Source organism: Mus caroli, unplaced genomic scaffold (assembly GCF_978045245.1).
Source record: "Mus caroli unplaced genomic scaffold, Mus_caroli_1 scaffold_4, whole genome shotgun sequence".
NCBI lineage: Eukaryota > Metazoa > Chordata > Mammalia > Rodentia > Muridae > Mus > Mus caroli.
Genome location: NW_028227259.1, coordinates 13,849,151 through 13,874,766, shown reverse-complemented (window position 1 = coordinate 13,874,766; position 25,616 = coordinate 13,849,151). Strand labels below are relative to the sequence as shown.

Here is a 25,616-nt window from a genome sequence, read left to right as displayed (position 1 = left end):
TGTGGAGTCCAACAAAGGTTCTAATCCTAGAAGTTACAAGGGCATGAAAGGAGATATAATATTTACTTAAATTACCTTAAAGCTGGGGAAGGTGACACATGCCAGTACTTATTTTTTCCCCTGAAAAATATTAAAGCTGAACCCCAAAGCAAAGCAAAGCAAAGCAAAGCAACCAAGAACTCTTTTACTTACATTAAAGAAATAGGAAAATCAATTCATTTCTTCTCATCCATGGCTTGCACTGAGCACTTTGAATCTCAGAGCAAGAAATTAAATAGAGAGAGGTCTTAATATAGAATGTTTAATTTAAGGGCAGCAAGATAGCTCAGCAGGTAAAGGTGCTTGCTGCCAATCTGGATGCCGCGGGTCCTTAGAACTCACTTGGTGGAAAAAATGGCTTTCTGCAAGTTGTCATTTGGCCCTGGCATATTGTGTGCATCATATTTTATGTATCCATAATACACAACACACACATACACACAGACACATACAGACACACAGACACACACACACATACACACACACAAAGAGAGAGAGAGCTAATAGACTAACATAATAAGTGAAATCACCCCCAATTAATTGTAATTAGTAAGACTCAAGTTTTATGTTTCCTTCAAAGGTCTTTAGTGATGCTGCTGAGATGCTTGATGATAAAGATTTTTGCTTTGCAGGACTGGTGATCTGAGTTTTATCCCCAGATGGCATAAAGTTGGAACGACAGAAGTAACAATAAAACACTACCGCTCCACCCACTCTTATATATACACACTTGATACATATACATACAGAAAGACATATACAATATACACATACTCCTATACACGTCTACTCACTGAACTTGTGTATGTGAGATACATGCATGTCCATGCACACCCACTCACTCCTGATATATCTATGGACACACTACAGTCACACACCTTACATACATACATGCTAACAAAACATTAAAATCCTTAATGATTGTGAGGTAGGTCTAGTTTTCATCACAGTTTAGAGTTTGCTTGCTCTGTTTTGAGAGAGTACTAGAACCTGGCCTCATCTTGGCCTCCACGGCCATTTCATCTCAGTTAGGTGCTCTTTCTGCCCAGCTTTTCTTCACCATTGCTTTATTTTTGGGGAACTACTTGTTTAGTTCCTGACATCACCTTTGCTTTTGGGCACTAGCTATTGGTCCTTTTCAGATTCCTATTCTAAGGACTCTGGCAGGAATGTCAGCCCAGCCCATTCTAAAGCCCAAGGAAACCCTTCCAGGTATATTAATACCTGATAGATCTGGCCAGAGACACTGACAAGGCATTCTTAATAGTTAATAACAAAGGTTTTTGCCACTAACTGTTGATTGTTTTTTCAATGTCAGGATGAAAGTGTAAGGCCTCACTTTGCCCTTTATACATTTCTATCTAGTTCACTCACCTTATTCTGGTTAATGAAAGGAAAAAGAAAAAAATGTAGCAGCAGATGAATGAATTATAAAATATGCAAGATATTATGCACATGCTTTTTGGTGGGTATGATAACTAGCTTTAATTGTCAACCTGAGTCACTGAAAAGATTCGCAGTGAAGGGTTGTCTATATTGGATTGTCTCGTGGCCATGTATGTGTATAGGGTTGTCTTAGATAAGTTAATTGATGTAGGAAGACCCAGCTCATTGTGGGTGGCATCACACCCTAGATAGTGGATGAATGCAGACAAGCAGGCAAGTGTGCATCCGTGTATTAAATTCTCTCTATTCTTGGCTGAGGCTCTCGCACAACTAGCTGTTTGATGCTTCTGCCTTTAACTTCTCTATGATGATGACTTTACCTGAAGCTGAGACAAACTCAATGTTCTCCTAAGTGGAAGGACAGTGAGCATTAGCAAGTAGATGTGTGAACATGCTTTGAACTATTTTTCTTGAAAATTCCCATATAATATACTAATAAAAAGAGAGGAAATATATTTACATACATATGTTTATAACTTTTGGTGCTATAACAATTCATAAGGCTTTACCATTATATTTTTTGCACCAGCAGGTTATATAGCTTTTCTCCAAAATAAACCATTATTAGCAAGTGAATGAATGCCTTTCTGAGGAAGCACTGGAGCCTATATTAAATAGCCCACTGCCCTGGCTTCCTTTCAGTTGCTGTGATGAAAATACCCTGACAAAAAGCCACTACAAGAGAGACCTACATTAAATAGCAACTAGACTAGAAGACAAAAACAAAGTTTTGTTGTACTGGGCATTTTCTACATATGAAACTAAATGAGTAGTGTTGGTATTAACTGGAGAAGTAGCTTTAGGCAAAGGAACGTTTTCAAGGAGTAAATGGTGATGAAGCTACCATTTTCCCGATGTGATCCAGAGACATGAGGGTGATGCAGAAGGTGCTCAAATAGACCAAGGTTAGGAGTAAGAGTTCTTCCAGCTGTAGGAGCTTGGGGAGCAGTGGTTCATATCTGAACCTTCTTGGACCCATCAACAGATGAATCGAGACATGGGAGACTTATTATTTACAAAAGCTTTGGCACTATAGCTGGGCAGACTCTCAACTAGCTCACCCAAATTCACCCTGACTGTTCCTGGTCTAAATCCTGCCACATGGCCTGTCCCCTCTCTCCCTCTCCCTCCTCCCTCCTCCCTCCCCCTCTCCCTCCCCCTCTCCCTCCCCCTCTCCCTCCCCCTCTCCCTCCTCCTCTCCCCCTCCCTTTCCCTCTCTCCCCTTCCCTCTCCCTCCTCCTCTCCTCTCCCTCTCCCTGTCTCTGTCTCCTCTCTCCCTTTCTCTTCCTCTCTCTCAGTCCCTGTCTATCTCTGTCTCTCTGTCTCTGTCTCTCTGTCTCTGTCTCTCTGTCTCTCTCTGTCTCTCTCTCTCTCTCTTTCTCTCTCTGTCTTGACAACTGTTCCTTCCCATGTCATGATGACAAATCTTGCCTCTGCCTCTTCTCCTAGAGACCCTCTCTCAGCCTGAAATTCTGACTTCCCTTTCCTGCCTAGCTACTGGCTCTCAGCTCTTTATTAAGCTAACAAACCAGTGGGGAAGGTATTTGTTTACAAATTACTGAGGCCCTTGATGATAAACCTGAAGAATAACAACCCCAAACTCTGGCCAGTACTCAGCTCTCTGCTAGTCCAGAATTAACAACTGAAGATTACAAAAACAACCTCCACACCGTGTATAAAGAAGTTACTCCAGCAAGAGTGCTTTTGCCCCTGTGGTGTTTCTCCAGGCCCTCTAGAACATTCCTTGTGAATTCTACCCTCAGGTACCTTTTCTCTTTACATATAGAGCTGAAGACATTCAGCCTTTCTCTACAGAGGACCATTCTGAAAGAGAAGCTAAGGGCTGTTGGTTAGGCTTGTGGGAGGCTGCTGAGTCACGTATGATTCACAGATCTAGCCTTGGAAATCTTTCGGCTTTACTATTACAAAGCTTGGTGGCAGTCTGTTTAAAAATGGCTGGCTGAAATCTATATTGGAATACACTCTGAATGGAACATTAGGAACAATCACAGGATGACTAATAATGAGAAAGGCCTTAGGAGACTGCACTGTTCCTTTGGCGTGTTGACGCCTAATTCATGTACTGACTGATTATGGTTCTTTCTTGCTTTATACTGTTTTGTGGGGTGAGCCTTAAAGTCAGGACTTCAACCCAAACACAAAACTACTGTCTTTTCTCAGGGCCTGTGCATTGTGTCATGTCTCTTAAATTAATGTGATCCAGGAACTGTCTTTTTTTTTTTTTCTCTAAGAATCAAGTAATTATTTCAAATGTTAAAGATATAAAGAACAACACAAATGAGACCTTCCCTGAGAGGCCGAGGTTTTACTGAATCTTGTCATTTACTTGTGGTGAGGAAGCTATGCCTAGCCGGATGGATTCTCTCCTGCCTTGTGAATGAATCACTGAATGTTAAAGGTTTAACTTAAATATTTTAGTTTGGATTGACAAGGCCTCTTCAGCAACTGCACATCACATGAATTGTGCCCTACAGCATATTTTAAAGTCACTAAGAATATAACATAAAATCTACATTTAGATATAGTTGTGTATAATGCTTTTTCCACCCAAATATACATTGAGGTATTTGTGTTTTGACCTACTTTACATTGTATGAAAGATCGTTGTTAAATACTATTGTTATTTAAACATTTGCTAAAGTGATATAATTTGAAAAGTTAATTAGAGACATTAATTTTTTTTCCTGTCTATAGTACTCATAGCAGGAATCTTTTACCAAAGTGTTGCTTTCTGAAAAGGATTATGTAACAATATTAAAACTTTGCCATTTGATAAGCAAACATGGAATTTTAAAATAGAACCCGTTACTTGTTTTGATTATTATATGATAATATAAAGTATATAAAGCAACCTGTTTTTTACAGTTATATATCCACTATCTCACAATTAGTTTTTTAGTTTGCATGACAAAAACTACTGGACTCTTTAACGAAATCTTTGATGAAATAAAATCATTCAATTTTGTCAACATCCTGTGCACTCTATCTATAAACATACATAGCCTATTTCATGACCCAGTAACCGATAAAAGTTCCATATCTTTGCTTATTTTAACTTAAAAAGGTTAATTATCTTGAAGAAAAGTATTCTTGTTTTAAACAGTTTACAGTGTCAATGGGGAAATATAGCTTGATTAAAAAAAGGAACAAAGCAAAAGCAAGTTCTAGGTACTGTTTTTATTAGACAGCTAAGAAGAGGAAGGTGGCTGTAATTCCTCTCCATGAAGCAACCTTTTGTTTCCCGTGGCCCGTGGCTGTGTGTGCAGTGCAGCAGAGGGCAGTGGGAAGGCAGGATGTCTGCTGCTCAGGCAAAGGGTATCAGAGGACCACGTTCTGGGGGCAGAAAGGTTGAAAGCAATTAAACTGCAATATCTTTTCTGAGCTGGACATTTACTTACCAATTCCTGTTTGAAGGTTTTATTCCTAGTTCTCCATTGCATGGTGCTCAGGAAGAAAAGAATACAAACACTGGAGGCGAGCTAAGCTTGCAGTCTTCTTTGTTTCTGGTCTTCAGAGACTGAGTTATTGTCTTATTTGCAAGTTAATGTATTTGCTTTGACAGCTTTTGATTGTTAAGTAAACTCTGCCCTGGAACAGCTGTGAGATAAATGATCCTGTGGGCTGTATTTAAAAGACAGTCAGGCTGGCCCCTGGCTTTTATGTTCATGCATTTGTTTATGTGAACCTGCATCTAAAATAACACAGGCTGGATGAAGCAGCCATGCTTGCCCATTCATCTCCGAACTTCCTACGGTTGCTTTTAGCATATTGTATACTAAGACACACATCAAGACGATTCTACTACTTGATGTCAAATGTATGTGTGCTGGGAGGAATGCGAGACTCTATTGCTGTGAACCTAATGTCTCACACCATCAATTTTGTGTTATGCTAATGAAAGCAAAAAATTTTTTGACTATAAATAACAAAAATAGTGCTTGTTTACTTTGCTAATCCAGAGGGAAGGCCTTAACATTTTAATTTGAAAAAAAAATTGTCCCATGTAGCTAATCCCATGCATATATGCATATATGATACTATCTTGTATATATATATATATATATTGTGTGTGTATATATATATATGTGTATATGTGTTTATATATATATACATATATATATATATATATACATATATATATATATAATGTAGTATGTGAAAGGAAGAAACTACATAGGAGTTTGGTGTTTTGTTAACAATGGAAGCACACGTCTTTCTTTCTAAGTATAAAGACTTGTGTAAATGTCACTTTGTCTTTTTTATGTGTGGGAAACTGACTTTGAACCCATGGCTATCATAATCCAGAAAACTGAAGTTATGGCCATCGAGCTGAGGGTCACTGTGATGTGGAATGTCTAGAATACAAATGTTTCCAGTCACATCATTTGAAATGAGTAAAGATTGTGTTGCTTCTTAAGGACAAAATATTTTGCTTTTTTAGATAACTTCAGGCAACTTAAGGTCATCATGCCCATCTCCTTACCTGTAGAATAAGACTTTGAAACTATCTCAGTAGATTTTTGTAATAATTAAAGATGTCATGCATATAGTATGTTCAGAATAGTTCCTAAAATATATATGTTGAAGTGTCCAAAGCTGTTTTCACAGTCTGCAGTAAATATTCAAAATTATACTTGTTGATGACACTATAAAGAATTGCATGGCCCACCTATTTAAGGAAATGATATGATCCTTTTGATGCTGTGCTGACCCAAGGCAGTACATCACCGCATGATATGTTGTAGGACTGGCGAGATATTGCTTAGGAAAGTTAAGGAGGAAAGATTTAAGAGATTTTGAGGATCTGGGTTTAACCAGAGAGGAAACTGAATCAGCCTGCATGTGGGGGCTGGGGGTGAGGCTGAAGAAACTTATGGATGATGGTTTCCGGCTGGCAGGAAACATGACTATAGACCGGGACAAAGTGACATGCTTGTGAAACATCTAAGCCCGCTGACTGCAGACACAAAGCATAGAGGGGAAGAGGACCTCTATTTACATCGGAATCCCAACATTAATAAGCATTGGAGGATTTTGCAGTACTAGAAATATTTGATGGTTCACATAATCATTGAGAGAAAAGGACATGAGGAAATTTTTGTCATGACAGTAAATAATGCTTATATACTTGGGTTAGACTAAACTACATTTTGTGAACTCATTCTCTTGTGGCCGAAGAAAAATCCAAATGGAAAAGGAGAGAGGGGTCCCTCAGTAAAATGAATGGAGGTTTTGTAATGAGCAATTAGAAATTCAGCTCATTTGGTTCATAGAAACACCAGCGGCAGATTGTGTGGCCATGTGGGACACCCCAGTTGGCATCAGGCTCTGCAGGGATGGTGCTGGAGGTTATGACTAACTGTGGTGCTGTAGGATAAAAGGCTGAGGGCTCAGGGCTGCAGGGAGCAAATCCCACAGGGGACGCCCTCTCCCTCCCCCACCCCTCCCCCCTCCTTCACCCCGCCCCCCACCTAGGCAATCTGTGACATTATAATATCAACCCAAAAGCTTTTGCTTATTTGTTTGGAATCCGGAAACAAATTGCAGCAGTTTAGGCAGAAACTATTAACTAAACCAATTTAAAGCAGGCAGATTAAACAAAAAATGATTCCAAGATGACAGAGCAAGTCTTGTTTGAGAAGATTCTTTGCTCTCTGAAAGCTGAGAACACAATTAGCTGTAAAGTGGATTCACACGTGTTGAGGCAAAGGCCAATGGGAAGCAAAGGCAGAGACACTTGAAGAGCATAGACTGAGCTTTATGTATTGACACAGTTTTGTCTCCCATGCCAGTCAGGCCCTTTCTTTCCACCCTGATGAGTGTGATCACATCCTTTTCCCAGGGTCCCAGGATTCCTCTGCATGAAAATGGAATCGAATCCTCAAGCATCTCGCCAGTTGAAACAGCTTCCTTCTAAGAGAGCAGCAGTGTTACTGAAAATGCTTAAATTGCCAGTAATTTCAGGAATGAGTGCTCCTGGAACAGCTCACCCATCACACAATTATCCTACAATATAGAGTAGATGCCAAGTGATTTTATCACACACAGGCACACACACTCACCTATGTATTGTTATCATGTTCTAAGAAATGCATATTTAGCAAATTTATATGCCTCCTAAGTCTTTAGGTTACTGGATGCTATTTTTACCCAGTTTCAGGGACACTGTGGGTGGTTTATTATATAACAAAAATAGGAGTAGTTTATCATTGGTTAAATATTTATAGCAAGTAGAACAGTTTACTTTTGAAATATTTTGTTACTGAAATTTATGAACATGTTATTTAGATGTTAGCACAGTTGAAATGGCTATTTTGGTGGCTATTGGGGCATTTTAATTGTTCCAGGCTACTTAAGGCACCACTGTGGCTTTTATTCACTGATGTTAAATATAAAATTATTGCTTAAACAGAATGCAAAGGCAGAGACTTGCCTGGGGGAGAGGGCCAGCAGTGATGCAGGATGCCTCTTGCATGCTCCTCCCCTGCTGCAGCCCCTTACTGCAGCAAAGCAAGCTCATCTCTTTTCTCTATGCTATAGCCCACATTCTTTTTTTGTCTCCATGGCAAATACTAGTGGAATAGTGTGTGAGAAATGTGTCTGTTTTAATACCCCCCGCCCCTACAAATAGCAATGGCTTTAGATACTTGATCTATGTTTCCACAGGACTTACCCACATCAACATAGAAAGAAGGGCAGTCCTCATTGTAAACAATGCAACCTTCTGACTCTTACCTCCACAGGCAGTTCATCTTCTCACTGTGACCTCATTGGTCTACCCAAGCAATACCTTAGCTTAACCAGCTTAGCTTTTAAAATAATTAAATCAATAGCTTGACACTTCGTACTCAACTGTTGCACTTTACAATAGATGAAATGAGGTGTAATTGTGCTTTTCTGCATTTGATGTTCCTCAAAAATGTACAAAATGAAACAGATTACCGTTTTGAGAATGGAATTTTCTAAAGGATGCTGTGTCACCTGCAGACTGAATCTCAAAAAGAACATTAATTTGATGGCAGTTTTTTTTTTCTTTTAACCTCCATGAAAATAAAACATTTCATATATTGTCTCTAGGATTTTGGCTATTTGTATACCATAAAATGAAATGGGCATACATAATATTTCACTTATTCAATAAAATATTTGCCTCATTAGGTATGCTGTTGGCTGCTTCCTGTTACATTGACTCTGTAGATAACATTAAACACTTGAAGCCTTGCTAGCAACTGTGAAATGAGTTCTAAGAACCTAGGAGGATTACAATACCTAATCTTTTGCTATGCCATTCAATAAACATTTGAATTTGGATGCTACATATCCAGACAATTTCATGTACCAGGCTGGCCTTGAACTCACAGAGATCTGTCTGGCTTTGCCTCCTGACTCCTGGGATTAAAGGCTGGGCCCTCATTGCCCAGCAAGCCCAGATAAGTGCTTGGGTGTCAGAACTCAGTTCCTAATGCTTAGCTGGCAAGTACTTTACAAACTGAGCCATCTTCCCTATCTAAGCAGATTCTACCATTCAAGCACATTTTCAGCTTTCACATAAACATCTTTTCTTTGAAAACACATATATGTTGTTTGAAGTGATGGATATGGAATATGTGTACTCCGGCCGCTTTTTTCCTTACCATGAACAGCAAGATCTTTTTTTTTTTTAATAAAGCTGTTAGGATAAAAACTTTAAAAAGCTATTGAGAAAAATTTGAAATTTGCTGATATATAGCATTCTCATGGTCACTGTGTTATAGGGTGTCTGATTCCACAGATAAAGGATTTAGTAAAAAGGTAGTTTATGAATATAATATTAAAAATCGAATGCGTATTTCAGCAGTCTTTGCTGTTTGGAATCAGCAGAGACCTTGAAGTGGCTAGAACCGTGATGTTACTTGCCCGTGTCCTCCCTTTAACCCACCATGTTGATGGAGAATATGTCCCTTGCATCCTGTTGTCAGCAGCTTATGGTGGTAAGAAAGATGTACTCATACCCATGCTGATGGGCCCAGTGAGCAGGACGTCCTCCAGTGTAGGTCAAAGCTTTAAGTATTCCCTAGTCATCTTTCCAGTCTCTCTTTCTGATTCCTTTTCCTGAAGTCCTACTGTCGAATAAACAGATAACTTCCCCTTTCTTACTCAGGAAATCAAGAAAAAGTGAAAGGAGCTAGTGAGCTCAAAGTTGTTCTCTAGTTTTTCTAATTGTTTCCACTTGCCTCAGAAATTGTAACATTTCCTTCAAGTTTGTGTGAAAGAAGATCTTCCCTTGGGGGAGATGCGCCATGTTCTTCCTTCATTTTGCTACTTGTGGATGTATTCTGCACTTTTACCTTCTCATAGTTATGATCTAGTCTGTGTGTCGGATGCTAGAATTTCTATTTCTCAAGTATTGTGAATTCGTGACTCAGATTCTATGGTGTCGATTGCTGTCCTGAAAGAATATAGTTGTACCTAGGAGATGGGCTTCCAGGCATGCCTGTATGGTATTGTGTTGGGTGAAGTTGGAAAACCTGCTCACTGTGGTGGGACAGTTTCATGGGCAGGGAGTCCTGGCATGTACAGTCAGAGAGTAAGGGCTGAGAAGCAGCTTGTATTCATCTTTCTTTCCTGGCTGTGGATGCAACATGACCTGCTGCTTCAAGCTCCTGCCTCCTTGGCATCTGTACTGGGGTGGACTATACCTTGAACTTCTTGTCCGGGTGTTTAATCACAGCCACTGGAGAAGGAAGCTAAAATGGGCCTATTGAAACACAAAGATTAAAAAAAGGATAGCATGCAAATTAATTGGTAATAAAACATTTTAGTGACATGGAAACCTTGATGAAATGAAGACACAGAAGCCAAACTACAACTCAATGGTCTCTAGACAGTCAGCTGAAGGACAAGTGCAGGGCAATAGGAGACAATGCTTGCACACTAGTGACCTGGGGGACGTCTACATGGTCTGCTCACTTCTGCTATTCTTTAGCAGAGCACGAGGCTTTTGATATATGTGTGAATCAGGATAGATACTAGGACCATAACAATCTTTAGAGGAGAAGGGCAGGAGAAGGTCTGAAGGCGTAGTTTTCTTGATTGTTTTGCCAAATCTAGAGAGCTCCTTTAGTGTAATAATGTATACCGCCTCCATCATTGCCAAAACTCCTTTAGTGTAATAATGTATACCGTCTCCATCATTGCCAAAGAAGATGTGGTCTCTCTGACATATCTTCCACTTTTTTTTTTTTTTGACCTTTTACGAAGAAACATGTCAGTAGCCCTATGTCGTTTTCAGACAGACAGACAGACAGACAGACACACACACACACAAACACACACACTGTAAAAACAAATGGGATCCTAAAGACCTCACAGTCTGATTCTCTTCCATGCGCCTCTCTGACTTTTTTGTGGTGGATCCATCATTCATGAAGCTGCTTTGTTTGGCCTTAAAGCTTCTGTGGTTACATTGTTCTAGATGCCCCTTTCTTGCCACTACACAGATCCCTCTACCCATTCAGTAATGGTTGGTTTCCTCAGTTCTAATTACTGCTTATTTCCTTCCTTGTACCTGATCTTTAGGGAGTGCTACATTGATTTGCCTTTGTCCTTGCTAGACACTGTAACCACCAATCTTTACATTCTGCACAGGTTTTTTTTCTTCTGCCAGTGCTGAACCTGTTTTGTTCAATTGCTTAGTGTATACTCAGGACTCTGAAAAACACCTCACAGTCAGTAAAAGCAATTTCCTTGGTTGAAGTGTAGCTCAGTGACAGAGCACTTGGCCAGCATGTGCAAGACCCTGGGATCAATTCCCAGCAAGGCACCAGAACAACAAACAAGCAGAGACCAATTCATCGAAGACTGTAAGCTAATTAATGCCTTCTACTGTGTGCTTCTGCATTTTCTTCTGATACCCTGGATCAAAATGCCCCCATCTGCTCCTGAGAAACTTCCAAAACCACCTGCCAGATTTTCCTCCCATTCACCTGTTGCTTCCAGAAGTACCTGGAGTCTGTGCAGACTTCAGAATTTCACTGAGCAAAAGGTTTCTACTACTATTGAGTTAATTGAGGAAATATTATTTCTTGCCTCTCCACCCCTTCTTCTGCCCTGACCTCCAGCTACCATCTATTTGGTGTCAGGACAATGTATTTTCTCATGTTCAAAGGCATCTCCTTGACCTTGTTACTGTCTAGCTTCTCATTTTCTGATGCCACCATCCTTTTTGAACATACAAACCACATCCCCAGTAATATCATTTAAGAGATGGTGTTTTTTTTCCTGGCTGAATTACCCTACCTCCAATTTCCTGTCACATCATTGTCTAGACATAGCATGGTCTGATAGTCACACTGGCTGATTTGACTGAGGGCCCTGTGTTCTCTGTGCCTTCGTTGTTGATTCCTTTAATCTTGCCAGGTTCTACTTGTCTTTCAAACATCACCCTTTAAGTAGCTACTGCATGAACATTTTGAAGGTGTTAATGATGGTATGTCACTTAAAATATGTAAATTTGGCATCTTGATTTAGTTACATAAGAAAACAGGACTTAAGAAAGGGTCACCCCTCCCCCTGCCCCCCAACAAACCAAAGAAATTCTTTTGGGAGTAATGTTCTTTATGTATTAAAACTAAGAAAGAGCCTTGATCACCAGGCATGGGCAATTGGGGGTCTAGTGAACCTGAAGATAAACAAACTCGGGCGTGAGCTTGATCTTTCTCCCTTTCCTATTCCCTGTCTGGTTCTTGGTAGCGTTTGTGGAGTTTGACTTTTCAGGTCCAGCTGCTCCTTTGTCCTGTTGATCCTCCACACCCGCGATGTCCTTTGTCTTTTGTAATTGAGCATCATGCTCCAATGTGAGTCTCCTTGTACATGGAAAACAAATAAAACATTTATGCTTTTCTTTTGTTAATTAGCTCTTACATCAGTTGGATTCCTAGAGGCAGTCAGAGAGCCAGTGTAAAAAGGGAGGGGAGCTGAGGTTGATGCAACGTCTTTCTCTCCTACAGTCCTTCTTCTGTACCTTAGGATTTAGGCATTAAATAACTCTCTTAGCATCAAAGATATTTCTCAGTCACCACATTCTTCTTCTTATTGTTCTCCTTTGCCCAGACCTAATTTTAATCCCAATTTGTCTTTCGATATTCTTTCTAGCATGTGCTAGTGCTTATTAGACAGTGTGACAGAAAATATGAAAATATTTTTAGTGGTGGGTGATGCAGTTTATTGCACGTAAATGTTATATTTTCTGAATTTCTTCCAGCTTCTGTAATATTTGAAGAAAATTGGGTAACAGTTAAAAAAAGAAAACAGTATCTATTAAAGAAGAAGGTTGTGCTTCGAAAGTGCTCATGCCAGCTTGTCATTTGGGGCAGAGAAGACTGTTTAGGTCCTGAATAACTTCTCAGCCCAAAAGTGAATGGAACCTCTGTGAACATTACTAGTGACTATGAACTTGGATGTTAAAATGACACAGATCACTGTTCAGGAATGGACGATAGTCATGTGCACACACACACACACACACTCACTCACATTCTCTTTTTCTTTTTCTTTCCCTGTCCCTCACCCCCTTCTTCCTCCAGTTTCGGTATGTCTAACCTTTCTTACCACTTGTCAATGTTAAGGAATTATATTTGAGAAATGATTCATTCCCTCTGAAGTCTAGGACTTAGTGTCTGTAGCTGAGAAAGTCTGACTGGAATTAAAAAGTACTGATTGTAGTCTTTGCTCTTACGTGTACACTAATGTGATTTTTTTCTTCTAATTGTAAAAGTGAGCACAGTTTTACTTATGTAATTACAATAGTAATAATACTGATTGGGGTAACATTTGTACTATTTTTCAGTTATGAATAGTAATTCATAAACAGCATGAATTGTAATATGGGACATTATTCACACTGTTTATTTTGATGGTTCTGTAAATTTTATTTATTTAAGTTGTTTTTTTGATAGTCATTTACCTTTTTCTCCCTTATACATACAGACTTCTTGAGAACACATTTATATTGATTTTATTTGTGCTAAAGCATTCCTGGTTCTATATATTTTATTCTCTAAGTGGTTTGCTTACAATGTAAATCATGACTTTTTTCCTATAGGCACCTCATCTTCTTTATGGCTGACTTTCAGTTTTCTTTCCTTTCTTTAACCCTTTTGTGTGTGTGTGTGTGTGTGTGTGGTGTGTTCTCCCAGTCAGTATTTCAGTCTCTTTTTCAGGTTGTGTTTTATTTTCTTTATTCTGTTTCTGAAACGAAGTTGATGACTTAATGAACTGTTGGAATCCACCACTGAAGGCAGAGAAGATGCGCACACTTCATTTTCCTTTATTCAAATCCCATCCACTTGAAGTTCACATTCAAACACAAACCGTCTTCTAAGCATCCTTACTCCGTTACCCAGCCTCTTTATGTTAGCCTGGAGAGAAGGCAGCACATTTTAGACCTGAAGCATGCTATGCCACATAAGAACATTGTGTTGTTGAACACTGAACTGCATTCATTCAAATGCTGGACACTGAGTGCTATTCAGATTTAGATGTTTATAAAACATACTGATATTAATAGTTCATGTTTCAAGATATTCGATGCATTAATTAGACGAGAGTATCTGAAAGTGTTTGAACTTGAATGCTGAAGGAATAATTTTTATGAGTAAAACAGTCTTTTGAACACTATAGTACTGCTCCAGTCATTCAGGACCACAGAGTGAGTGCAGCTGGGAAGATAAAATGTGCTTAGCCTTTGTATATTGAGATGTCTATAACCTTGTGATGTGTATTGGTATGAGCAGATGACATGATTCTAAATACTCATTTTGTGATCAGAATACATAGTTCATGTGTATTTTTGAATGCTGTACTTAGTAACTGTTTTCATAAAATTTTGCGATTGAGCAAATGTTAACTCTTTTGATTCCCAAGATGCCCTGGTCATTCTTTCCTTTTGACTTGGGGGCATTTCAGCGTGTACACACATGCAAACATAAGAACCAAATCAAAAGAAATAACTCCAACCAAAATAAGCTTTGAAACTCAAACCCCGAGTGTAACAATGGTTTAACAGTCTTTTCTGTCTGAGGGAAGCATGGGAAGGTGAGCTTAGTGGGAACTAGGGATGGAGACTAAAAACTTAACTGTATGAAGTACATATATAAAATATCAGTGTGTTAACAGTATTTGCAGGAATTCTGATGGGACTCTCTTTCTTCTGATTCCACAGTATCAAGTCATGGGTGGACAAGATGCAAGAAGACCTTGTCACACTGGCAAAAACAGCAAGTGGAGTGACTCAGCTTGCTGATGTGAGTATTCCCAGTCATAGATTTTGTCAATCCTCTGTTAGTTTGGGTGCCATCATGTCTTTTAGGAAACCATAGGTTTATATTACAGACAGGATATGACTATCCATGCAGGTATCATAGTCAATTTTTTGGTAACCCCTGCACATAGATGGTTATTGGAAACCAGGATGCTTTGGCTAACAATGAAATTATTAATATTCTCAGTCCAGATTCAGATTTAGATGTAATATACCTTTAAAATCTCTGCCTACAGTCTTCAGAATGTAGTTTAGAATTTCACCATAATGGTGACTTAAAGTTTGAGTGTCCTCAATGTGAACACTTCTTCAATCTTTGAGCTTAGATTTTACTTTAAAAATATTTGAAAAGTGTTTCTAACCACACCCATTGACTATGATTTGTCATTGAGATTTGTATAAAGGTTCTGATGCACAAAAATGGGGACACCATTAAAAGGATATTCTAAATTGACTGTGCGATTACTCTGAAATGAGTTTGGAAAGTGATTGGATTATATCATATAAATATTGTGTTAGCAACTTAGATGAAATTGTATGAAAAGAGATTCATGGATTGAAACCAGACATGTTCAGGAGTTTAAATTTTTATTCATGCACATAAAAATTAAGTCAGGATCCAATGGTAAACACTAATTTTTAAATGATTCACATACACCTATACAGGAAAACAATTTATGTTCTGACTTAGGACACCTGTGTTTTATGTGCAACGGTTTTCTGAGGTCAGGTAGGTAGTTTTACTCTTGCTGTCAAGCCAAGTACTCAAAAAGTTTTGGATTTTGTGGCATTTTGTAAATTAAATTTCCCAGGCACAAGTGTTCCATGTGCATGTTAATGTCCTTTGGGAGAAACATAGATACATAGTTAACTTCTGGATCAGAAATCCCCAAAGAAAACCTGAGAAGTACTTCACAATTTTCTTAGGATGCCTTTCTATGAAAGATACAGATATTAATCCTACAATGGGCTGAACCTCCCTTGTTTATGCTGTATATCCCGAACATGAAATTCTAAGCTGAAAATCGTGTCAGATCCTAAACTTTTGTATTGTGGGGTTGATGTCCAGGTATGATGGAGTGCAATTTCAATGTATGCATGTATAGTGATCACACTGTGTGACATCCCTCAGGGATGTAAGAGATGCATCCGTTATAAAGGAATTTCAGGTTAGACTTCTGTCTCAGCCCCAAGATAGCTCACTGTGTATATGTATGTATGTAGCTATTCCCAAGTCTGACGTAAGCATATCCAGTTTCATGTTCCTGAGAAGGTATACTCACCCTGGAGATGAAATGTATTTTTTGTCAATATTGATGGTCTCTAGTGCTTTGACACAGATACAGGGAGGGGTGTAAGCTCCCGTTTAGGATTCACTTTATAAATACATGACTCTGTGCTCCTGTGCTGGGTAGTATGTGGACCTGTACTTAAGGGATAGGATTTGTAGAAACAGATGTTTTCTGTTAATGTTTATTTTTTTTAAGATTTAAGTTGACTGTGGGGACAGCTTTCATTCAACCACAGAGACAAATGACAGATTTTCATGTTAAGTTTTAAAGCTTTTATTGGCAAGATGAGAAATAAACAGTTGCTGCCCCTGCCCCCATTCCTTCAGTAGCCTCATGGCTCTGCACCTGGTTGCCATCCCTGTTACTCCTGCTGTTCCTATGGGAAAATTTCTTGCTAAACTTGTGTTCTATTTTTCTTCAAAAATCATAATGTAAAAAAATTAATCTGGTTTCTATTATGCTTTTCTGTATGGTATAGATTACTTGGACAATTATAAATACTGATGAATGGGTAAACGACAACATACAATGAAGAAGATAAAGTCTATATATTTGTTTGAGACACATGCCATAATAGAGTGACAGAAGGATTGTAAAGATATGCATGCCATATAATGTGGAGGGATTTGAGATGAGGGAGGACGAACGAAGGAGGGGAAGAGAGACAGAGAGAGAGAGAAGGAGAATGTAAGGGAGAGGAGAAGGGCAGGAAGAGAGAGAGGGAAAAGAAAAGAGGAAAGATTTACTGTAGGAAAAAGAATGCGGATATTAAGCACGAGAAGAGATACATGATCCCTTCTGCCTCATTTCTTTCCCTAGAGAACAGGTTTATGTGTGTGCAAATGGTGGGGGTGGTGGTGGTGGTAGTAGTGGGGGTTGTTTTGTTTGCTAGTTTAGTTTAGGTTTTGTTTTGTTTTACTTCCCATAAGTATTTAAAGCTAAAATTAGCTGAGAAACTCCAAAATGGAGAGTGAACTTTGAGTGGAGATTAGAGGCCTTTTGAGCAGGGGCTTCTGTTTTTGTTTGATTTGTACTAACACAGTCACTATCATAGAAATAGTGCTTCATCTTTAGTTAATGTAAGACCAAGAACCAAAGGCCAAGAACCACTGTAATTACCTATATTACTAGCATAATTATTTTTGGAATTTTATGAAAATTCCTTTATGAGATCATGAAATATTAGCAAAAGAAAAATCATTTATATTGTTGAATGGATTCTCTAAATTTTCCTACATTAGTAAATTATTGTTGTATTAAAGGATAAGCTTAGGAGCTGGAGAAGTGGCTGGCAGGTACAGTCTGCTTCAGAAACCTGACAGCCACAGCTCAGATATCCATACTCATAGACATGCCAGGCAGGCCCAGTAGCTTGCCTGTAATTCAGTCTCAGGAAGAAAGATGGTGATTCCTGCAGCAAGCCGACTAGCCACACTAGTCACTAAGTTTCCCATTTGTTGTTATTTTTTAGCCTTCATTTAATCCAGTGGGTCCCAGTCTCTGGGCTGTGACTCCTTTGGGAGGTTGATTATCAGATATTTATATTATAATTGGTAAGAGTATCAAAATTACAGTTATGAAGTAGCCATGAAATAATGTTATGTTGGCGGACACCATACATGAGGAACTTGTACTAAAGGGTTGCAGTATTAGGAAGGTTGAGAACCACTGATTTGCTGGGAAAAGACTGGGAAATAGATACCCAGTTGTTTAGTCCTAAGACATTTGGCTCACACTGAAACGGCAAAAGTTAGTTATAGTGCTATATAGGTTTATGCAATTAAAAAAAATCAGAAACATGGGATCCTTATCTAAAATGCTCAACTCAAATTCTACAGCAATGTAAAAGGTCAGAGGAAATAGCTCTAGATAAAGATGTATTTAAGATGTGATAACATACAACTGAAGCTGTAATTATAAAACTTATGTATTATTGTCTATGAAACAGGACAAAAATCCCAGTATTTACAAACAGCATGCAATTTCTTTTCTTTTTTGTGCTGTTGGATATTGAAGCCAGGATCTTTTGCATGCAGGGTAAGAGCTCTGAGCTTCACCTCAGGAAGCTCTTTTTAACAGTCTAAATCATAAACTATTGAAAAATACCCTCTGTCATTCTTGAACATGTACACGCACACATTCTGCCAAGGAGGAGGAGTTTGTGGTTGAACTGATAGATGGAGAATGTAATGTTTGATCACTAGCAGATATGTTTTTAAGTTGAAGCCTTCGTGATATTCTTGAAATCAACATCTGTGAGTCCATAAAACATCCATAAGCAACCCATTTCTTTGCTTAATCTGCTGAAAAGTGTTTTATCTTAATAGTCTCAAAATTTGGCCCACATCCAAATTAGGAGATATTCTAAATGAATGGGCTCTGTAGTAATGAGGATTTGCTTTATGCAAAGGTTTTCTAAAAATAAATTGATGAGTAAAAGCTATTTCATGTCTTTCCTGGGCCATTCATTCCTGCATCTGAAAACACTGTATGAACAGGGAAGAGAATCCTGCCAGTCAGAATATCTCCATCATTACATTTCATTGCTCCTACCACACTCACCCCAGGGAAAGCAAGCTGCAGCCACTTAAGGAGATAGAGTCACCAGGGAGATCTATTCTGTCTTTTGTGGAAATTTGTCTTCACATCTCCTTCTTTCTCTTTGTCTCTGTCTCAGACTCCTATTCACTAGCAAGTGTCTGTGGCTCCTTATTTACATAGGCTCATCATCTTGGGGAAACTTTCTAAGGTATTGCAGCCCATGCCAGTAATCTCAGCCTGGGTGGGATAGCTCTTGCATTTTAGGATGACATAATTCTAAGATTTTTTACGAATTCTTTTGAGAATTATATTAGCAAGTGGTGCCACTTGGTATATTGTGTATGTGTAATGTTTTAAAATGTATTATTTTCAAGATCATGCTGGAAAGACAGATTCGGTTTAGATTAAGTAGATTTGAAAGAGTTTTGTTTAATGAAGAGTTAAAAACTATAACCGATATTATTATCACAGTGAAACTTGGTTTTGAAATGTAACAATGAAAACCATTCAATATAGTTAAGATTCAGACCGAGGAAGAAGATGCAGGTGACAAGTTATCATTCTGTTGTGACCGTCAGGCGTGGCTGTCGGATGATTTAGACTCTAAAATGTTTAAGCATAGTAGTGTGTCACAAGACAGACCATGCTGTCTTGAGTTTTCTTTCAGGTTTACATTCTTTCTTGTAGAAAAACATAAGCCAGTATCTCACAGCATTGTGGCAGTGACATGACTCTCCTGAAACTCTGTCTAGTGCCAAAACTCCATCCTACTTATAATAATACACTTACTCTTCCTTTATGGCAGAAACTGTATAAATGACGATGAAGGCAGTCATTCCAACTTACAGCAAAGGGCAAGAATTAAGAAGGAAAGATCCTTGGATCATGTTTTAAATACAAGTGAATATGTTAAGATTATAGAGATAGAGGTTATTAGGTGATGGGAAACAATATACTTATGAATAGAACGAATAGATATTATGCATTATAAAACTCTATGTAACATTTTCAAATCTAAAAACTGTCTTCATATATATAAAAGGAAACTTTCATAAGCCTCTACAATATCTCTAATAATAAATAATATCATGCTTTTTTCAATTTTTTATTAGGTATTTACTTCAATTACATTTTAAATGCTATCCCTAAAGTCCCCTATACACTCCCCTCCCCCACCCCCGCTGCTCCCCTGCCCACCCACTCCCACTTCTTGGCCCTGGCGTTCCCCTGTACTGGAGCATATAAAGTTTGCTAGACCAAGGGGCCTCTCTTTCCAGTGATGGCCAACTAGGCCATCTTCTGATACATATGCAGCTAGAGACATGCGCTCTGGGGGGTACTGGTTAGTTCATATTGTTGTTCCACCTACAGGGTTGCAGACCCCTTTAGCTACTTGGGTACTTTCTCTAGCTCCTCCATTGGGGGCCCTGTGATCCATCCAATAGCTGCCTGTAAGCATCCACTTCTGTGTTTGCCAGGCACTGGCATAGCCTCACAAGAGACAGCTATATCAGGGTCTGTTCATCAAAACATTGTTGGCATATGCAATAGTGTCTGCATTTGGTGGCTGATTATAGGATGGACTCCTGGGTGGGGCAGTATCTACATGGTCCATCCTTTCGTCTTAGCTCAAAACTTTGTTTTTGTAACTACTTTCATGGGTATTTTGTTCCCTATTCTAAGAAAGAATGAAGTAACCACCTGTTGGTCTTCCCTCTTCTTGATTTTCTTGTGTTTTGCAAATTGTATCTTGGGTATTCTAAGTTTCTGGGCTAATATCCACTTATCAGTGAGTGCATATCTAATGACTTCTTTTGTGATTGGGTTACCTCACTCAGGATGATACCCTCCAGATCCATCCATTTGCCTAGGAATTTCTTAAATTCATTGTTTTTAATAGCTGAGTAGTATTCCATTCTGTAAATGTACCACATTTTCTGTATTCATTTCTCTGTTGAGGGACATCTGGGTTCTTTCCAGCTTCTGGCTATTATAAATAAGGCTGCTATGAACATAGTGGAGCATATGTCCTTCTTACTGGTTGGGACATCTTCTAGATACATGCCCAGGAGAGGTATTGCTGGATCCTTTGGTAGTACTATGTCCAATTTTTTGAGGAACCGCCAGACTGATTTCCAGAGTGGTTGTACAAGCTTGCAATCCCACCAACAATGTAGGAGTGTTCCTCTTTCTCAACATCCTTGCCAGCATCTGCTGTCATCTGAATTTTTGATCTTAGCCATTCTGACTGGTGTGAGGTGGAATCTCAGGGTTGTTTTGATTTGGATTTCCCTGATGATTAAGGATGTTGAACATTTTTTCAGGTGCTTCTCAGCCATTCGGTATTCCTCAGTTGAGAATTCTTTCTTTAGCTCTGTGCCCCATTTTTTAATCGGGTTATTTGGTTTTCTGGAGTCTATCTTCTTGAGTTCTTTATATATAATGGATATTAGTCCCCTATCTGATTTAGGATTGGTAAAGATCCTTTCCCAATCTGTTGGTGGCCTTTTTGTCTTATTGACAGTGTCTTTTGCCTTACAGAAGCTTTGCAATTTTATGAGATCCCATTTGTCAATTCTCGATCTTATAGCACAAGCCATTACTGTTCTATTCAGGAATTTTCCCCCTGTGCCCATATCTTCGAGGCTTCTCCCTACTTTTTCCTCTATAAGTTTCAGTGTCTCTGGTTTTATGTGGAGTTCCTTGATCCACTTAGACTTGACCATAGTACAAGGAGATAAGAATGGATCAATTTGCATTCTTCTACATAATAACCAGTTGTGCCAGCACCATTTGTTAAAAATGCTGTCATTTTCCACTGGATGGTGTTAGCTCCCTTGTCAAAGATCAAGGGACCATAGGTGTGTGGGTTCATTTCTGGGTCTTCAATTCTATTCCATTGGTCTACCTGTCTGTTGCTATACCAGCACCATGCAGTTTTTATCACAATTGCTCAGCAGTACAGCTTGAAGTCAGACATGGTGATTCCACCAGAGATTCTTTTATCATTGAGAAGAATTTTTGCTATCCTAGGTTTTATTGTTATTCCAGATGAATTTGCAAATTGCCTTTTCTAATTCGTTGAAGAATTTAGTTGGAATTTTGATGGGGATTGCATTGAATGTATAGATTGCTTTCGGCAAGATAGCCATTTTCACTATATTGGTCCTGCCAATACATGAGCATGGAAGATCTTTCCATCTTCTGAGATCTTCTTTGATTTCTTTCTTCAGAGACTTGAAGTTCTTATCATACAGGTCTTCCACTTCCTTAGTTAGAGTCACACCCAGGTGTTTTATATTATTTGTGACTATTGAGAAGGGTGTTGTTGCCCTAGTTTCCTTCTCAGACTGTTTATCCTTTGTGTAGAGAAAGGCCATTGATTTGTTTGAGTTAATTTTATATCCAGCTACTGCATTGAAGTTGTTTATCAGGTTTAGGAGTTCTCTGGGGGAATTTTTAGGGTCACTTATATATACTATTATATCATCTGCAAAAAGTGATATTTTGACTTCATCTTTTCCAATTTGTATCCCCTTGTCCTCCTTTTGTTGTCTAATTGCTCTGGCTAGGACTTCAAGTACAATGTTGAATAGGTAGGGCGAGAGTGGACAGCCTTGTCTCCCTGATTTTAGAGGGATTGCTTCCAGCTTCTCTCCATTTACTTTGATGTTAGCTACTGCTTTGCTGTACATTGCTTTTATTATGTTTAGGTATGGCCCTTGAAATTCTGATATTTCCAAGACTTTTATCATGAATGGGTGTTGGATTTTGTCAAATGCTTTCTCAGCATCTAATGAGATGGTCATGTGGTTTTTGTCTTTGAGTTTGTTTATATAGTGGATTACCTTGATGGATTTCCATATATTAAACCATCATTGTATCTCTGGGATGAAACCTACTTGGTCATGGTGGATGATTATTTTGATGTGTTCTTAGATTCGGTTAGCAAGAATTTTCTTGAGTATTTTTGCATCCATATTCATGAGGGAAATTGGTCTGAAGTTCTCTATCTTTGTTGGGTCTTTATGTGTTTAGGTATTAGAGTAATTGTGGCTTCATAGAAAGAATTGGGCAGAGCCTTCTGTTTCTGTTTTGTGGAATGGTTTGAGAAGAAGTGGAATTAGGTCTTCTTTGATGGTCTGATAGAACTCTGCACTAAACCCTTCTGGTCCTGGGCTTTTTTTGTTTGGGACACTTTTAATGAATGCTTCTATTTCTTTAGGGTATATGGGACTGTTTAGGTCATTAATCTGATCCTGATTTAACTTTGGTACCTGGTATCTGTCTAGAAATTTGTCCATTTCATCCAGGTTCTCCAGTTTTGTTGAGTATAGCCTTTTGTAGAAGGATCTGAAGGTGTTTCAGATTTCCTCAGGATCTGTTGTTATGTCTCCTTTTTCATTTTTGATTTTGTTAATTAGGATGTTGTTCCTGTGCCCTCTAGTGAGTCTGGCTAAGGGTTTATCTATCTTGTTGATTTTCTCAAAGAACCAGCTCCTGGTTTGGTTGATTCTTTGAATAGTTCTATTTGTTTCTGCTTGGTTGATTTCGCTCCTTAGTTTGGTTATTTCCTGCTGTCTACTCCTCTTGGGTGAATTTGATTCCTTTCGTTCTAGAGCTTTTAGGTGTGCTGTCAAGCTCCAGTATCTTTTTGGAGGCACTCAGAGCTATGAGTTTTCCTCTTAGAAATGCTTTCATTGTGTCCCATAAGTTTAGGTATGTTGTGGCTTCATTTTCATTAAACTCTCAAAAGTCTTTAATTTCTTTCTTTATTTTGTCCTTGACCAAGATATCATTGAAGAGTGTGCTGTTCAGTTTCCACGTGAATGTTGGCTTTCCATTATTTATGTTGTTATTGAAAATCACACTTAGTCCATGGTGATCTAATAGGATGCATGGGAAAATTTCAATATGTTTGTATATGTGGAGGCTTGTTTTGTGACCAATTATATGGTCAATTTTGGAGAAGGTACCATGAGGTGCTGAGAAGAAGGTATATCCTCTTGTTTTAGGATAAAATATTCTGTAGATATCTGCTAAATCCAGTTGTTTCATAACTTCTGTTAGTTAGTTTCACTGTGTCTCTGTTTAGTTTTTATTTCCACGATCTGTCCATTGATGAGAGTGAGGTGTGGAGGTCTCTCACTATTATTGTGTGAGGTGCAATGTGTGCTTTGAACTTTACTAAAGTGTCTTTAATGAATGTGGCTGCCCTTGCATTTGGAGCATAGATATTCAGAATTGAGAGTTTACCTTGGAAGATTTTTACCTTTGATGAGTATGAAGTGCTCCTTCTTGTCTTTTTGATAACTTCGGGTTGGAAGTTGATTTTATTTAATGTTAGAATGGCTACTCCAGCATTTTTCTTCATACCATTTGCTTGGAAAATTGTTTTCCAGCCTTTCACTCTGAGGTAGTGTCTATTTTTTTCCCTAAGTTTCGTTTCTCTCTCTCTCTCTCTCTCTCTCTCTCTCTCTCTCTCTCTCTCTCTCTCCCTCTCTCTCTTCCTTTCTTTCTTTCTTTCTTTCTTTCTTTCTTTCTTTCTTTCTTTCTTTCTTTCTTTCTTTCTTTCTTTCATGTATTTTCCTCAATTACATTTCCAATGCTATCCCAAAAGTCCCCCATACCCTCCCCCCCAATTCCCTACCCACCCATTCCCATTTTTTTGGCCCTGGCGTTCCCCTGTATTGGGGCATATAAAGTTTGCAAGTCCAATGGGCCTCTCTTTCCAGTGATGGCCGACTAGGCCATCTTTTGATACATATGCAGCTGGAGTCAAGAGCTCCGGGGTACTGGTTAGTTCATAATGTTGTTCCACCTATAGGGTTGCAGATCCCTTTAGCTCCTTGGGTACTTTCTCTAGCTCCTCCATTGGGAGCCCTGTGATCCATCCACTAGCTGACTGTGAGCATCCACTTCTGTATTTGCTAGGCCCCGGCATAGTCTCACAAGAGACAGGTATATCTGGGTCCTTTCAGCAAAATCTTGCTAGTGTATGCAATGGTGTCAGTGTTTGGAAGCTGATTATGGGGTGGATCCCTGGATATGGCAGTCTCTAGATGGTCCATCCTTTCATCACAGCTCCAAACTTTGTCTCTGTAACTCCTTCCATGGGTGTTTTGTTCCCAATTCTAAGAAGGGGCACAGTGTCCACACTTTGCTCTTCATTCTTCTTGAGTTTCATGCGTTTAGCAAAATAAAAATATCTTGGGTATCCTAAGTTTTGGGCTAATAACCACTTATCAGTGAGTACATATTATGTGAGTTCCTTTGTGATTGTGTTACCTCACTCAGGATGATGCCCTCCTGGTCCTTGTAAGCAGCAAAATGTTGGGTCCTGTTTGTGTAGCCAGTCTGTTAGTCTATGTCTTTTTATTGGGGAATTGAGTTCATTGATATTAAGAGGTATTAAGGAAAAGTTAATTGTTGCTTCCTGTTATTTTTGTTGTTAGAGTTTGGATTCTGTTCTTGTGGTTGTCTTCTTTTAGGTTTGTTGAAGGATTACTTTCTTGCTTTTTCTAGGACATAGCTTCCATCCTTGTATTGGTGTTTTCCCGTTAGTATCCGCTTAAGGGCTGGATTCTTGGAAAGATATTGTGTGGATTTGGTTTTGTCATGGAACACTTTGGTTTCTCCATCTATAGTAATTCAGAGTTTTGCTGGGTACAGTAGCCTGGGCTGGCATTTGTCTTCTCTTAGTGTCTGTGTAACATCTGTCCAGACTCTTCTGGCTTTCATAGTCTCTGGTGAGAAGTCTGGAGTAATTCTAATAGGCGTGCCTTTATATGTTACTTGACCTTTTTCCCTTACTGCTTTTAATATTCTATCTTTATGTAGTGCATTTGTTGTTCTGATTATTATGTGTTGGGAGGAATTTCTTTTCTGATCCAGTCTGTTGGGAGTTCTGTAGGCTTCTTGTATGTTCATGGACATCTCTTTTCTTTAGGTATGGGAAGATTTCTTCTATAAATTTG

At 38.8% G+C, this 25,616-nt stretch overlaps 1 protein-coding gene across 4 annotated transcripts in view; it reads left to right on the top strand.

The window, feature by feature from the left end:
- Cacna2d1 (calcium voltage-gated channel auxiliary subunit alpha2delta 1) overlaps window positions 1-25,616 on the top strand; it is a 427,194-nt gene that overhangs the window by 59,826 nt on the left and 341,752 nt on the right. For all 4 annotated transcript variants that reach the window (XM_021163870.2, XM_021163868.2, XM_021163869.2 and 1 more), the window contains exon 2: window positions 14,708-14,789. In XM_021163870.2, the coding sequence (XP_021019529.1) occupies window positions 14,708-14,789 (82 nt within the window). The remainder of the gene's footprint in view (window positions 1-14,707; window positions 14,790-25,616) is intronic.